Below are 17,426 nucleotides of genomic sequence, written 5' to 3' on the forward strand. Positions count from 1 at the left end.
AATCCAACATCCCCTAAAGTGCTTAGGAAAAGCCCATATATAAAAATCTCAAACTCCACTCAAGCCTATCAACATCAGAGCTTGAAATATCTGGAAAGTACCTAACTGCACAGGCTTTCTAATACCTAAAGGCACAGCTACTGCCATCATCATCAAGAACCACAACTAAACTCCTTTAAAAAGAGCTATAAAAAGCTAGTTGTCTGAGAAAACTCTGCACAACAGCACCGCTGGAGATTGCCAATGAACTCTGCTTCATGAGTATCTCTGAACTGCACCTGGTTTTTGCTTTGTCTCCTTTTCCAAAAAGTCTTGTCTTTTGCACACCTGCCTTCTCCAGGCTGGTCTCCTCCTTGTGCCAGAGTGCTGCTGCATCTGCCTTCTGGGAATATCTTTGGCAGGTGCCTGATTTGACATTTAAGAACAACCACCCAAAATTATGAACAATCCCTTCTAGGGGTGGTATATGGTTCTACAAGCCTTAAATTGTCACAGGGTTGAAAAAAATCTGTATTCTAATTCCATAATTCAGTACATTTCAAAGATACATTTACTACATACATGCAAATTCACTCAGCCATACCAACGAACCAAACTTTTCTCAGTGGCATGTACTGTTAAAACAGCAGCTGTTTATGACTGCTAAAAGCACATACTACTGAGGTAGGAAGTGGTATTTACAAAGTTCTCAGATGATTAAACATTTCAAAACTGTTTTGGAAAGGCTTGATAGAGCACCTCAGAAGGGCGTAATTTTTATTGCAGTGAATGTCAGTAGAAAAAAAAAAAGAAAATAATTTCAGTAGCTTTAATCCTTTGGTCCTTTTCTGTAAGAGCTGATCTTCTGGAAAGCTGAATTCAGGTTTGGGGAATTTCTCCTCTCCAACAACTGATTGAAATTAGTTTGAACCCAGAGGCAACTTCTTTAATACTTGTCCAACACATTTGACCTGCTCTTCTATGAAAAGCTTGAGATTTTTTCTCATCTGAAGAGAATGGGAAGTTTAAGCAGGATTTCATCTTTCAGCTGTCAAGGTTTATGAAAGAAACATGAAAATGAAAAGTGACTTGCCTCGCAATTAACAAGAAACGAAACTGAAGCCCCAAATCAAAGCATCAGACAGCTACAATATTTAGCATTTATAGAGTGCTCTTTCCACAGAATGATCCAATGACATTTTTCAGGTCCATGTGGAAATTGTTTCAGCATTTTAATGATACCTTTACAGAGAATTTTAGACAGGTAATAGATTTTGTATTTTAATTAAAGCTGCAGAATTGTTGAGGTCAGCAGAACAATACTGCCTGCATCTAACTTAAGAAAAACACTGCACTTAAAAAGCCTGCTGTACACACAGGTTGCACTGGCTTAGTGACAGTATTATTGCACATTGATTTTGTTAGACTTGCAACGTTTTCACTGGCATTCTTATAACCCTACTCTGTTTCACTGGTACAGTACATAAGGACAGCAATCTGATTATCTGCTATTAATTCATACCATTAGGAAAGCTCAGTGAAAGTCAGGTTTTCTGATACTCAAAGATCAATTCACATTAGTTTGTACAATCTGGTTTTTGCAGGGTATTAAGCTTGCTTTTAGTGTGTATTTTCAGGTACATAAAGTGTCATGTAAGAAAAACTCTGAAAACCTCTGGATCGGGAAGAACTACGGAAAACAAGCTATTGCCAAACAGTTTCCCCATGTTATTTAAAAATGCCACCTGTTTCCAAACATCTCATGTCATCAAATATTAGAATGAATTTTAAACTTCTAGCAAAACCAGTCCAGTCTTGCGTAGTAGAAGCAACGTGCTATGTTTCCTAAGAAAGTCTGATCATGAAACAGAAGTGTATATGTGAATGATGAAGATGCATTAGTAAAAAAAAAGAAGTGTCACAGATGCTGTAGTACAAATTAAGATTGTGTAGTGTTTCAATTAAACATGTTTCTCACTGCACCTAAAGATATCAGTGCATTTCTAAGAAGCAACTCTTAGCAGCAAGAGCTACTGCCACAAAGACTTGACAAGACACGGTTAAGTACTGGGCTGAAAGCAGCAAGCAAAATAATGAAATATTATATCTAAACCAGATGCAACATTATGCTAAAATTCCAAGCATAATAACACTTCAATTTTAAAGCACAGATAAATTTACAATCGAGTGTACAGTTCCAGACTCGACTGCAAATGCCAACCACTGTGTCTTTAGAAAATGCAGTGGATTAATACAGGCCATCCTCTACAGCCTTTTGTTAAATGAAAAGTTGCCATGTATTTGTTCTTTGTTTCCAACCATCTTATGGCCCTGAAATTGATTTTTTTATTTCTTTTTGGTGAAGTAAAATGAATCATCATTTGCAAGGGAGAAAAAAGGAGGTAGCAGCACAGAGTTATTCATATAAATAAGTTAACTGTGTAGTCACAAGATCACATGCAAAATCTAACATTTTTAATAATTTGAAAGACCAGAATATCAGAACATCTGGATCTCACTGATCTGTGAGTGAAACAAATCACTACCTTTTAATAAAAATTACCAGCATTTCAAACTGATTATTCCAGAAAGTTTGCATCTTTTAAAATGCAACCTTCATTGAACAGGGAGTTTCAGTTAGAAAGTCATGTATCCCTTAAGAGTGAAAAGAGTGGGTTTGGTTTCTCAGCTTAAGTAATGACATTTTTTCTCCTATAGTTGTGTGATTTCTTTTTTTATATAGTTGTGTTTATATACATACACATGGTTACTTCATGTTTGATGATAAAGGTGAAGACATCAGATATTATGCATCAATACACAAGATCTATGCGTTTGGCAATTTTTTTTGTGGAAGCCTTTTAACTGCTAATACCATCCAGACAAGTTTCTCTATGGATTTGCAGTACTTCCAGAAAGAAGCTGCATACCAACAGCTTTAACTTGTTTCCTCTCCACCCATTCACAGGGCAGCAAAATATTTCAAGGGCTCAAAAGCAAGGCAAGAAGCCATGCTTCAGGAGGAACACTCACCTAGCTCACCCGCTGCATTTCGACCACCGACTGCATACAAATGTCCTTTGAGGGCACTTAGGTGGAAGAAGGTGCGCTTCTCATTTAAAGATGCGACTTGCATCCACTTGTTGTAGCGAGGATCAAACCTAAAGACCGTGTCAACTGCTGTCTTTCCCTTCGTGTCGTAATTGCTCTGGCCCCCAACTACGTAAAGAAAGTTTCCAATCACGGCGATGCCGTGCTGGTACCTTGGTGCATCCATGGGAGCTAAGGATTTCCATTCGTGAGCTTTTTCGTCATACATCCGTAACTCCTTGCTGACAACCAGCTGCTGCCTCAGCACTCCCCCCAACGTCACCAAGTGAGTACTGTCCGACCGAATGGCAGTTCTCTCCGACTGCATAACCGGTTGCATGTATGGCATCATTTGGTAATTGCTGGCTTCCAAAAGCAAGTTTACACAGGTATTGTCAGTTCTCATGAAGTCCACTGTTTGAACATAGTTAATAAGATCCTGGGGCGTCATCAGCGGAAACCTGATGTTCTTCATTAGCTTTGCAGCATACTCCATCCGAGGCTCCTCGTACCGTAGCCAGCGACAAGCCGCCTTGAAGAGTTCAAGTTCAGTGCAGTGCTTAAGGCTATTACTTGAAAGCACAAAGGCAAGACGTTCAAAGGGGAGTTTCACAAATTCACCAGTACTTAATAATGCAGGGAAGTTCTTCAGGATGAAATTATTAACGTATTTATCCACTTCTGTGAGATTGTATGTGTTGGCAATTCGCCCAACCTCAACACAGTTTTCCAATGAAACCTATTAAGTAAACAGAAAGAAGAATCAACACACTTTCTTAATTTGGTGTTTACATAATGCAGAATTTAATTAATATTACAGAACCAGCAATATTTCATCATTTTACAATGCTCAAGGTGATTTACATGAGCAAATAAATATTCAAGGTGATGTATATATTCATGAGTGCAAGGGGAGACCCAATGTATTCCTTATTTTGAAGGAATGAGACAAGTAACAAGCAGATGGCATATATTAATTATGTCGAAAACATTATAGAATGATGATACATAGCAATTATACAACACTTCATCTTTGAAAAGTTCTGCAAACATTTTTGTAAGACATGTGGAAAGTACAATTAAGGGAGAGGTGATCAGCCCACGGTTACAGAGAATAATGTCAACATAAGTCTCACCATTAGACATTTTCTAATATTATTAAAATTGTATTGTCATAATGCAGCCAAAGAGAATGGCACAGCTACCTCTCCAATGGCACAAATTAGACAATTTACAGTGTTCACTCCCATGAATACATTCCCCGGAAACAAACAAAATTGGATCTTTAGTAAATCAACGTGGTGCTCTTACAGAATATGTTCAAAATTAAGTACATGTCAAAAATAAGACAAGGACAGTGTATTATGTAGTATATCATTGTGGTTTTGGGCTTTTTTAAATAACAAACCAAGGAGGATTACCCCTAGAAATACCCAGCCCATGAAATGCTTTAGCAGCATGGTTCATACCTTAATTTAATTTTTTAGTTGCTGCATCTACCTTTCTTACATCTTCAGCTCCTAAATTTCTGAATTCACTTGGGATCCAAGGCAGAGAGAGGAAGAGAGATGGGAGGGACAGTACATAACTTAAAGTGGGTCGCCAGTGGACCCAGCCAATTCATTTCAGCAATCTCTATGGCATATGCGCAAAACGAGTCAGTTTTCAAACACTTCTTGCTGAGAATTCCAGCCTTTTTGAGTTCAGTCATTATTCTAATCCAAGCTTCATTTACACATGCTTTCTGGTTTCTATGCATGTCAGTCCTACTCAGTGTCAACAAACTCCACAACTTTGTGATTCTCATTACATTTGTAATGTCAAAAGAATTTAAGCTTCCAAATCTCATGGTTATTTTTAAAAAGATTATAAAGATTGAGGACTATGACCTGATTGCAGCCTAAGAATACAAAAACCTTCAAATGACCTTCTGGTCACGACAGAGATTACAAGATTTTAATACTGTATAATTCAATCTGATCATTGCCCTTTAATCCTAGACAACTCAAAAGTCTAATGAGTATGGGAATGGATTTTTTTAATTCACTATAAACCGATGTAACTTGCCCTAGAGTTAAGATCGGCAGTCATCAAAAGTCTTCATTCACACCTCCTGAAACACCTTGGTACAGTCAAATGTTCCAAATCTTACTCTTCATCTCCAGGAACACTAACCCTGTAATCAGGTTCTATCTAGAAGATGAATGTGTGGCAAACTGTCAAGCATTCTGTCATTAAAAAAATCTGTGCAATACACATGAAAATAATTTTTGCATTAGAAGTCAGATCACACAGTTCTATAGGTCTATTGCTACCTGATGTGATTATATTTTGATATAAACCTATGATACTTAAGAAACATTTTTTCTTCTTTTGACTGTTGAGTATCAAGCTAATTTCTCCACATTTCCTTTTAGGATTTTAAATTTACACAAGTGAACTCAAAATAGAAGTATCAGCATACCTCAAATTAAGTAAATGAAACAGGACATTCTTACTTCTAAAATGTCTTTCAAGCTGTATAATAAAACTAAAACAATGGAAAAATCACCCCTTAAACAGCTGGCAGTATACCACAAATCTTAACTCTTGCAATACAGGTATTGTATTTAAAAACTACTTTGGAATACATTTACTGGCATCAAACTACAGAGATGCAGCAATTTCTCCACTTCAAGATAAGCAATCAGAAAGATATTGCATACAGAAAAGGCATACTTAAAAGATCAAAGTAAAAAAAATGTACTGATTACGTACCATTGGTACGTGGTATTCAGGTTGCAATGAAGTATTTAGAGCTACTGCAGAATACATGCCAGTTATCAAGTACCCAGCATGTGTCCAGCTGATACATTATCATAACTATGTTATACTGTAAATCTATGCAATTGAATATATTCCTGGTATATTTATATTTGAAAAATGCATTGACACTTTACACACTGTTAGTGACTGATGAATATGACATGAGAAGTTTCCAGTCACCCTCTAGTTCTCAGAAAATTTACCCTTTACTTCCTTAATTAATCTACTGGAATCGTACTGCACTCAGGACTGGTTTTTTTATACTATGATTGTCAGTACTCCCCATTATGCTTATGAAATGGTGCACTTTGGCTCACTAACAAATTCCACCCCTCACCTCAAGTCAGTGTACCATATTAAATGTTTTCTTACAGGTTACTTTCCTTGGCAAAAGCACTATCACCCATTTTACTGTTCTTTAAGACAACAATAAAAGAACCAGGCTAAATTATATTGCAAAGATTTCACAGTTATAAAAATATATACTCTAGAGATTCTTCAGTCCTGAGACAAAAAGTAATCCTTCAACAGAATGAAATGCAACAGTCAACTCCACTTTAATATTAAAAATTGGACAGTGTTACAAGTACAATAATGCTATTTAAACACTTAAGCACTTATGTTACTCAAGTGTTGACTTTCTAAATAACAGTTTGACTTAAGCTATGGTACTTATGAGAGTTGTGGAAATCGTTCTCTATGAAGCCAGTCCATCAGGAGTTCATCAACAGAAGGGACTGCTACATCTGGAAATCCCACTGAAGCTAATAGGAGGAATGGAAATACCAGACAAAAAAATGAGACTGGCTGTCCGGTGAATCCAGTAACTAGTAGACGTACACAGAACCAGCCAAAAGCCATAACTGGTCAAGCAGCTAAGCAACTTCTTAAGAAGTCAAGAATTTAAAATAAACCCTATTTTACTTGGGCTTTGACTACTGCACAGAGCTGCTCATTCACATTACTCATTGTAAGTGCTCATTACAAAGCAGAAGTTGCAGACAATACTAAAAAGCTTTTCAGAAAAAGTTGGTCAAGCACAACACAGTATTGTTACAACCTGAAAAATCAAATGCAAAAGCCAAAGTACTTTCTTGAGAAAACAGTTGACTTAATTCTTTGAACTTTTGAAGCAATCATTTCCCAAGTTCTGGTAAAAACTTAATTGACTATAAAACACTAGAAAACTGGACACAGAACAAAACGATTGCAAGTATGAGAATGCTGGAGAAAAACTCAGGAGAAATAATATGCACAGGAAATCAAGTCCTCAAGCTCAGTACCAGAAAATATTTAGGCATCGAACTTTCTTTTGTTTTAATGACTGTTAAGACATGGAAGCACTTAACATGGTGTTTCAAAGAGTCTAAGTTTAAAAGAGCTTACATTCCCCTGAAAGTCTTGATTTTTCTGTGGGCTCCCATATATAGAAGTCCAGAAATAACAGCACAGAAATTTGACCAGGTCAGGAAACAAAAATCAATCATACCCCCAAATTAGAAAAGGTGGATTTCTGGTGGCTGGCAGAGCTGGCCCCAGTGTTAGACCCCAAGCTCCCACAAAACTGAGACTTATCTTGCTCCATCCTCAGTTAACCAAGGTCTTGTGATGAGACAGACTTCCAAATATTGAGACCTCAATATCTGACAATTTTCTAGTTGTTATGAAAGTGTAAAGTGCAATTATAGAAGGAATAAAATATTCTTATGCAGCTATATGAAAGGTACAGCCAAGACATTAATTTTCAGTGTTTTGGAACGTTTTCTTTAATCACAGTATAACATCCCCTTCCCCATTACACTGCGATTTTCCCAAGTGCTGTATTTTACTTGGATAGGTTTCTCATCTTTCTCAATTTTGTACACTGCTGCTACTTTTGCAAAACCAGCATTGGGTGCTCTCTAGCACTCCCTACTCTGAAAACATTTCCATGGCATTTTTATTAATTTTAATTACATTATGGCTCATTTAAATGTGAACCTGGGAGTAGACCTAGTGTATCATATAAATATTTAAAACTAATACTAAAATTAAGACTAAAAATATCTTAGGAATTATTCCAGTGTTTCTCTGGGAGTTTGTTTGGCTGCAGAACAAAGATTATCAGAGTAATGGGCTACTTGACAGGAGGAGTGTAAATGCAAAACAAATAAAAGAACACTTGTAAGACAGCTACAACATACACCATTCTTTTAAGATCTCACTATTTTTTTTACACAAATTAAGCTGTTATCTTAAGCTTATGTTTTTTGTAAATATTTCCAATACCCTCTTATGAAGTAATACAATTACATTATGCTTTACATAAACTCACTTCCATAATCTCTTCAATAATGAACTCCCTAGACAATTCAGAGACAATTAAGTATTTGTCTGGGAATGGTTACATCAGCTTTCAGATGCTGCTCTCAGCTAATTTCAATAGAAAGAAGCTCAAGACTTGCTCAGAAAACTAATTTAAATTACAGAGATGCTCCTTCAATAACAGAGTGAAACTAGTGTAACGGGGAGTAACCTTTGTAAAGCTAAGATATGGTAATTAAAGCAAAAAAACTCAACCCATATCCCCATCAAGTCTTGTTCCTGCTCCAACAAATTCAGAAGTAAGTTAATTCAAAAATTCTTTACACAAGGATGTTGAGAATAACTAGGCTAACAGCACAAACTTAGTTTTGTACTTCCTGTACAGTTACACAATGAATAAGATTATGTTCCCTTAGACACCGGTATAAACGCAAGTATTTCAGAAAAGAGAATCAATAAAATTAAGAAAATTAATACATCTTCCTGATTCTTTCCAAATGTAGTCTCAAACAAGATGATCCTTGCTTCAACCAACACAGTGACTGAGACAACACTGTCAATGAAGGAACCTTCAGAAAACAAGAATTTAAGCATTTTAAACAATGAAAAATTTCTTCCAAATAACACAATCTAAGACAGAAAGAAGCAGTTTCCCCAAAAAAGCAAAATAAGCAAACAGCTGCCCTATCCAGAAAGTAGAAAGGGCAACATCAGAGGGAGGCAGCCCCAAATCCCCGATTCAAAAGAACACCAAGGCCTTATTCCAAGCTGGAACATCAACCCCACAGAGGCAGACTGCATCATTCTGAAGGTAAAAAAAGCCCTGAGCAACATAAAATAGGTTGTGTAGGATTTAAGTGTACAAGATTAATGAAGCATTACCACAAGATTTTCAGAGAACTGGCCAATTAGAAAATATGGCAAAATTAAAAGCAAAACAGTAGCATTATAGAGCCTAAATGCATCTAACACTTTTCTTCTGAAACAGATAGCTGCTATTAGCAGCTCAGAGTCCTCTTGTTTGCCTAAACCCCAGTACATGTCTTCACTGGGGAGGTCACATTTCTGAGCCTGTATTCTGAAGAACAATGGGAATCCCTGCTTCTTTATTTCTCATTACAGATTACCAGAAAGCTGAATTCCAAATAATACTATAATTCATGTAGAACACATCAGTTTCCCTGTCACAGGTAAAGTGAGATTTCTAGTTTGAGATATAAGCAATTAATATTAACGTCAGAAAACCTCCAGGTAACTTCAAAATAATGCCAGTGTCTCTCTAGGTAGAACTGCTTTGACAGCACAGCTCTTACAGCTCTCGTTCGGCAGCCCCACAAAGTAGCTGTTCCTTATTGCTGGCAAGACAAGGAGTTACATTAATACAAGACAGCAGGGCAAGAACTAGGAAAAGTACTGATGCATCCTATGTTGGCATGGCTTATATACTGTGTTTCAGTTAGAAAACAGGTAACAGTACCTGTATTCTGAGATTGCACTGTTTTAACTATAGAAATAAAGTGAACATAACTAAAGCATACAAAATACATGCAGTGAGTAGACTGTAACACTAGAATAAGTGCAGTCATACACTGAGACCCTGAAACCTCTGATATCTCAGATTTAAGTAAAGGATGTCCAAAAAATAACATGTCTGAAACCCCCACCCCAAACTGATCAAGTGCGTGAGCTCTGCTTAATGAACAGTAAGATTAAACAGAGGAGTATAAATTCAATGCTTTTAACGAGAGGTTGGAGCTGGATAAATGGGAGAATTTTCATGTCACATCTCTTCCCTTACATGCCTTTTCCCACCCATGAAGACAGAACTTAGGAAAAGGCTTACACAAGAAGCCAGTTACCACTTGACAAGCTGAATCTTTTAACAGCTTTCCTGCTTTTACAGAAAAATAAGTTTGCTTTCAATACACAGAGAACTGCACAACTGTTTGACATTCAACTTGAAGGGAGCGTGGCATTCGTCTCCAAAGCACAGCCTCAAAACAAAACAGGACACCAAGTCTGAAATATGGAAGGAAAGGAGGAGGAAAAAAAGGTTATCAAAGTTACCCCTTCCCCAAGAGCAGGTTCAGGACCTGAGATAAATAAAAATCAGTAGGGCAACTCTAAATGATAAATCAACTGTACCACATTGGAACTACAGTACACTGCCTCGCAGGGCAAACTTTTTATTTGCTCCAAATGCACAAAAGTACTCCATAAGTATTATTGTTTTAATTAACCATTATTGGTAGAAGAGGAGAGGGTTGCTAATGTGGGGCTGTCCCCTCCTTACAAAAGCACTTATTTTGGTGATTGTGAAAAAATATTTCCTAGCAGGCATTCGAAGTCATTTTTAGTTGTGCGAACTATGGCAATCAACATAAAATCGTTATAGCTGCTCTTCTCATATAACAAACATTTCTGTAACACCGCTGGCTAGTAATTCCTTTAGAGAATGTATTATTCTGAAGGACTGTGACCAACTTCACTGGTTTATAAAGATGACGTAATGGTCTCTGATGTTTACTACAATTGTGGGCTTCATTCCTCAAAACAAAAAGGTTTCAAGAAAGTGACAGACAGCAACAGCAGATCACTCTTCTATTATTTTTTCAGTTTAACTCACCAAGTAGCTTTCTTATGGAAGGATACAGAGTCTAAGGGCATGAACTAAGAAATGTAGTAAGGAATCTGGGAACTATGAATATTATTGGTGCTATCATCACTGCAATACACTTGTGGGATAAAATTTATATCAAACTCACACTGTACATAATACTAAGAAAAAAGAAAACTACAAAGCAAACTTGTTCAGCTTTTAGAAGTAACTTTGACTATTACATAGTCATTGTTCTTATACCAAAAAAAAAAAAAAAAAATCACACCAAGGCCTTAATCATTGTAAATGCGAAACAAATAGAAAGTCTTACCCCAGAGATAAGAAACACTTTACAGAAGTCCAAAACAGGTAAAATCTGCAAAAAACTGGCAGCTTCCAGGGTGTCCTGAAGGTTGTCCATGTTAAGGGAAAGTTTTGCAGTATAAATGAAATCAATGATCTTCTTTAGGCCTATTTTGTTCACACCATGAAGCTTAATGCACATTAAATCCTGTTCCTTCATTCCTCCTACAAAAGACATGTAGGTAAGTTTATATGATCATTTTTATTGGGTTGAAATAATTCAATAATTCAAACAAAACACTGAACGTGTCTGAGTGTCCTAATGATGGCAATTTGGAGACAGCAGTATGCATTACTTTAAGGAAAACACTACCTGTGAACATAGCCTTGAAGTAATCACTTGCAGAAGCCATCATTGCTCTGTGAACAGGAAACACTTCATCACCATCTCCTGGAACAAGCGTCACATCACAAAGCAAACCTTCCACTCGCAGTTGGTCAAAACCCTGCAAGAAGAGCATAACATGAAGCATCCATATGATTTGGGAGCAGGAATCTCTTTCATTTCCCTTATGTAAATACCTCCTTTTATGTACATATGTACTGTAGTTCCAAAAAGTCTCTAAGAAATACTTTTGTCATTTTACAGCCATTATCTCTAATGTATTCAATGATAATTACTCACTGGAAAACAAGCAGAATAATTTTTGTTGTCCAGAAATGGTTGAAGAATGCAAAGTACCCTGGGCCTTAGAAAATAGCTTTATTCCACTAATTTCACTAAATAAATTAGTTCCAAGTAGGGACTGACACCTTTTTTTTGGACCTACTCTTTCTGGACACATATGCATTCTAGATATATTTCTGTTCTGTACCAGTTTAAGTGCTTTGCAAGCTGAAAGGAAATCTGTCACCTGGTTCCATGATTATCAAATTTATTACCAAAGTTTACATGGCAAAAGCTCCAAAATAAGCTCATATTATGTATCTGATCTTTTCTGAATTACTTAAAATGGCTAAATGTAATAAGAAATAAAGTCATCTACAACAGCACCCTAGAGTAAGATTTTCCTCTAAAGGTATGCCTGGTTGGGGCTAATGGAGGATGGGTGGAATACTCGCCTCCTTCACACACTGCAGAATAGGAGCTCAAACATAAAACCAGTCATGTCTGGCATTTTTCTAGTACTAACAAGAAGGTAAATATTTCTTTATAGATTTAACACTTTGAGAAGTCTTGGCATCAGCCAAATATAATTTAAAATTTAAGATACCTTAAAGCAAGGCTGTATTTTTAGAACAGCAAAGGTAAGTAGAAATTAATATTCAAATATGGCACACAGAAAAGAACATAGTGCAAGTTTAAAAATGAGCTATAAACTCCAATAAATCAGAAGCCAACACACAGGATTATATAAAACTAATGTATTTCAATGACCGAACTTGCCTGTAGTTCCTACAAATAAGGCTTTACGACTACCGGTTCTCCATTTGCTCAAATTTTGGAAAAATAAAAAAAAAAAATTGAATGAGGAAGAAATAAGCTGAACACTTTGCCTAGTGTTCAAACAAGGGAGAGCTATGCGCAGGCACCCAAGCCTTAGAAACTAAAACAAAAGAATCACTAGCTTTTCTGAATTTAAAAAAACCCAAAAAAACAACAACAGCAAAAAATCACCATCACATTTTTGTCCCAAAACTTAAGCAATTCATTTAGGCAGCAAATCAAAAAAATAAGTGGCAGTTCTCCAAGCAGTCATATCATACAACAGTCATCTGCACTCCTGAGAAAGACTGCACTGGAAAACCCTAAGAGCTATGCAAGCTTGACTCTGTATGGCATGTAAAAGCTCCAGCAGAAACTAGAAGATAAAATGACTTTACTTTTAAATTCTTAAGGCTTCAGAGAGCATAACATTTTTATTCATTAAAGAAATGTTCTACCATATGGTAGCACCATATAGTCAGACCCAGCACAAGGCGTTACACCAAACCTGGCACGGTTCTGTCACCTTAGGGATGTGAAGGAGCATGGAGCTCCCCTCATCACATCCCTAGGGCAGCTTTCACACAGGAGACAGTACAAGTGTTTGCCTAACATAACTACATTATTATATTCAAGTGAGCTTCTTTGATACAGCTGTCATTTCACAGTTTATATGATATTACCCCTTCAAAATTGAGAGTGGACAGGGATACAACCTGAAGAAAAGGCCAGGGTTTTTCTCCAAGCTGTTGCTACACGTCAAACCTTTAACTTGCAGGAAATTACAAATACTGCTTGCTTGTTGGCATTGTCAGCACAGCACACTAACATGGGGGTTTTCTGAGGCTTTTTAGGAATTATTGAGTGGAGACATTGCTTAGAGCAGCCAAAATTCTCAGTACAGATCAACAATGACACAAAAATTTTTCATTACCTGTAATACCACAGAACTGTGAGTATTGCTGGTGAAAAATCTTGTAGTCCCTGTCTTAGAAGACTGTAGATGGGCAGAGATGCCCATATCGCTGCTACCAAGAGATACTTTCATATGAGGATCCTCCTCTTCCACCAGAGATCTAAGAAGATTAGAATAAAGAAACCTTAAGACCAAACTCATTTTCTTTCAGTGCTCTTGCGTATTAAAACGAGAGTCTTCTGGGATGAAACATAACAGCATAGAGGCTACAGGTTCAAAATCAGCAGGTGACAAGAGTAGTCCTTAGTGGTCCCCTTCAGCTAATGTAAAAGACTGAAGTGTTAATAGCCCCTAAAACAGCGTAACTTTAAAAAAAAAATTGTTTTCAGCTAATGAATTTTTCCTTTTCCTTCCACCCCCACCTCTCCAAGTAAGACACTTCCACATTATCTTATTTCAAAATGTGCTTCCAGTATTGTAGGATGCTTGCAGGGGTTTAATCCAGTTTTTTCAAAATCAACTATTTTACCAGATTGCCAAAGAAAAGCTGAGAGACTAAAACTCTTAAGTGTAATATTAAAGTTCAGTAATTTTATTCTTATGGCTTCCACTATCTTGCTCAAGTATGAACTAATAATAGAAAATATACATAGTGGGGTTTCAAGCTGTAACTATAAGCTACCTTTAGAAACTCACAACTAGAACAACTCCTTTAGGACATCATATGCAGTATTTTGCAACTGCAGGCAACCACTTCATAATCTTAATTTAAGATTTGTTAGTGTGAAGGCAATACTTATGTTTGTGATTCCAAACAATTACTGTCCAAATCTAGATAGGAAGGGCTAATTTTAGGTAGAATTGTTGAAGTATTATTAGCCTTCCATTTTAATCTTGAGATGTAAATTAAGTTTACATAGAGAGATATGCATACGAGATTCCAACTACCCTAACCTGTAATTATTATAAAATGCAAATAAATTTCATCTCCAGAAATATTAACAATAACTAGTTCCTGTAATTTCCATGATCTAATGTACTACCTATTAGCATGCATAGCACTATAATGCATATATATGTAATATTAATTAGCAAACATAAGCTGTTAATTCATAGATGAAGACATCATTATTAATAAAGACTCCATGCTTCACAAAAAGATTCGTAGCACTGACATAATTGCCGCTAATCTCAGACACAGGAAGTTTTTCGAATTTTAAACATGCAGGTAAAAACACTGGCCTCCAAGCTAGTTTCAGAAATTACTTCGAGTGACCAGAACGTGCCTAAACTCCACCACCCCATTTCACCCTCCCCCAGTTTTGACTGCGATCACTATGTAAAGACAAATTTGGAGTTTGTGGATGAAAAATAATTTTCATAAAATTCTTGTAAAAAAAAAAAGTTTTGTTTCTTTTTTTTAAAAAAAAAAAATTACCCCCACCTTCTTTGGCACATAGACTATGTAGAGCAGTTTCTGAAACTCACACATTACTCAGACAGCACTGAGGTGCTTTGTTCAAACCCATGGGCACAGAAGGTCAGCTATGAAAACATATTCAAAACCAATTCACCATTCAACAGCATACATGGGTTTGAAACCATGAGATTTTATGCACACAGACATAACAACAGATTGTAGGAACAACAGTACATCTAAACAGCTTTGGCTTCTAAGGTAGCAACCCAATACTCAGACATCTGAAAAAATTAAATGCGGATGTACTGCAGCATGCAAGATTTGTGTCATTTTTGAACCAGAATTATCTCTAGTTCATAAAACAAATCCAGAGTGTAATTTAAATAAAGTTTTACAGGGTGTACATTCGAAAAGTGCTCTCCAAACTATCTTTGGCATCCAGCAATGTTACACAGGACCAAAGTAGTTGCTAGCTCATGACATAAACCAGTTTTATTCACCTTCTTCTGGGGTGTTTTAGGTTTGGGTTTATTTAGTGCGATTTAGTTTTAATACAAACACATCAAGGAAAATCTAACACAAATTTCAAAGAACACCCAGTCTCTAAATTTGTACACGTCTTTCTAAGAACAAATGTAAAATGATGTGGGTAGAACTTGTAAGTATGACTGGAAAGGAACTGCAGACTCAACTCGTATGAATCTCTCTACTTGCTCTTGAAAGGTCTTCCTGAAATGTCAGATCAGATAGCCATTTTACAAAGATGCTTTTAAATTACTTTCTCTAAACTCTAAAGAAAATAGAAGATGTAAACATCAGTTAAAATCATTAGGAAAAGAAACATACAAGTAAACCAACATTCTTGGCTGTTTGGAGTGGGCTTTTTACCATGTTTGCCACATACACCATGCTACCTTATTTCTCTACAGTCAGCATACTTCATAAGTTTTACAAATGAAGGCAAAGACCTTGACCGTGATTCATTTATTCCATGAATGGCAGTGATACTGTAAGCATTTTCCTGAACAGGCTATCTTACATACAACTTCCCAAGCTTTGTCCTAAGAGGTCCTCTATAGCACAAGATCCCTTGTTACAACTGCATACCCAGTACAGAGGATACAATACATTTCAATATATTCAATGCAATACTTAAAAGTATTCAACGTGCCATGTGTGGCTATAAGCAGTTATTTCTCCTACCTGATTTTCAATACATAATGGACAGTTGTCCAATACCTATATCACACATACAAGCACAACAGCTCACAACTTGCTGCTCTTCCGCAGAAAAGATTTTCACTATTTCTCCTCTACATTTGCCGTTATGTATGTGCAGGAACTTGCATATGTGAATCATATTAAAAATGCCAAACCTTATAAAAATTATAAAAACATTATGAAAATCCACAAGAAAATAAACTGTTTATGTTACTGTTCTAGTCTCAAGCAATAACTTGGCTATGTACGACTCCACGAGAATAAACATAAATATAACTAGATATTATTTGTATACTGGTTTTTGCTTTATATCTAAGCAACTATGACAATTTTTTTAAAAAATATGGTTGTGTTTGGAGGGTTGTTTCTTTTTTTCTTTTTTTTTTCTTTTGTTTTTAAATCCACCACCTTTTTTTACCTACAGCTTAACAGTGTATGTAGGAAGGCAGAGTACCTCTCCCATCATGCAGGAAGTGACATTCAGGAGTTGTTTTGACAAAAGTTACAATTCAAGTCAGCAACAAGACCTGGCAACTGCACGCTGATCCCTGAATCCCAGAGCCTTGTGGCATTCACCAAGAGGGAAAGAGCACTCCTGGAGCAACCAGAAGTTATGAGTTTGTCATTGGTTTTGCACCAGTTTCAGCATTTATCTTCACGTAACAAGAGAAAGATGTCTTTCTAAGACAAAGTAAAAATGGCAACAGCTTCTACGCACTGTTTTCATAGCATTACACAAAGAAACAGCAAAACCCAAGCACTATATCATATACAACGAGAGTGATTTAGAAGTGCTCTGCAAAGAAGTTTTAAACATTCAGAATGTAACTTTTGTCTGGGGGGCTGTAAAGGGAATATTCAGAAATAACTCTGCCATTCACACCCAGAACAGACGGGTAACAAGCTTTATATCCCACCAAATTCCCAGCAAAAACACAGTACATACATCTGTCTTGTTTGGACACTTACCAAAGGCGTTATTTACATTCATTAACACAGGTCTGCTGAGCACTATAATTAGATAATAATGAATGTAAACATATCGATTTTTTTTTTAACTTTAAGTACAGTACATCACAATTAAGCATACTACCAAAGAAGAAAGCTAATTCATTTTCTAATTAATTTTACTGTTCTGATCAATAGAAATCATTAAACAAGAAGTGCAGAAGTAGCGTTTTTAAGCAGAGTTTAAAAAAAAGTTGGAGGAGACAGCTAAAACTACAATAATATGTAGCGATAATTCACAAGCTGCTCTAAATATGGATGATAACACCACTTTTGATGCATACACTCGGTCGGG

At 36.4% G+C, this 17,426-nt stretch overlaps 1 protein-coding gene across 15 annotated transcripts in view; it reads right to left on the reverse strand.

Moving 5' to 3' along the window:
* Positions 1-17,426, reverse strand: part of KLHL13 (kelch like family member 13) — a 90,230-nt gene that overhangs the window by 13,293 nt on the left and 59,511 nt on the right. For 14 of the 15 annotated variants that reach the window (XM_074914817.1, XM_074914808.1, XM_074914816.1 and 11 more), the window contains 4 exons: positions 13,501-13,642; positions 11,454-11,586; positions 11,109-11,305; positions 3,013-3,808 (listed from right to left, as the gene is read on the reverse strand). In XM_074914817.1, coding sequence (XP_074770918.1) covers positions 3,013-3,808; positions 11,109-11,305; positions 11,454-11,586; positions 13,501-13,642 — 1,268 coding nt within the window. The remainder of the gene's footprint in view (positions 1-3,012; positions 3,809-11,108; positions 11,306-11,453; positions 11,587-13,500; positions 13,643-17,426) is intronic. The other variant, XM_074914815.1, reaches the window with a different exon arrangement.

Source organism: Athene noctua, chromosome 11 (assembly GCF_965140245.1).
Source record: "Athene noctua chromosome 11, bAthNoc1.hap1.1, whole genome shotgun sequence".
Classification (NCBI taxonomy): Eukaryota; Metazoa; Chordata; class Aves; order Strigiformes; family Strigidae; genus Athene; species Athene noctua.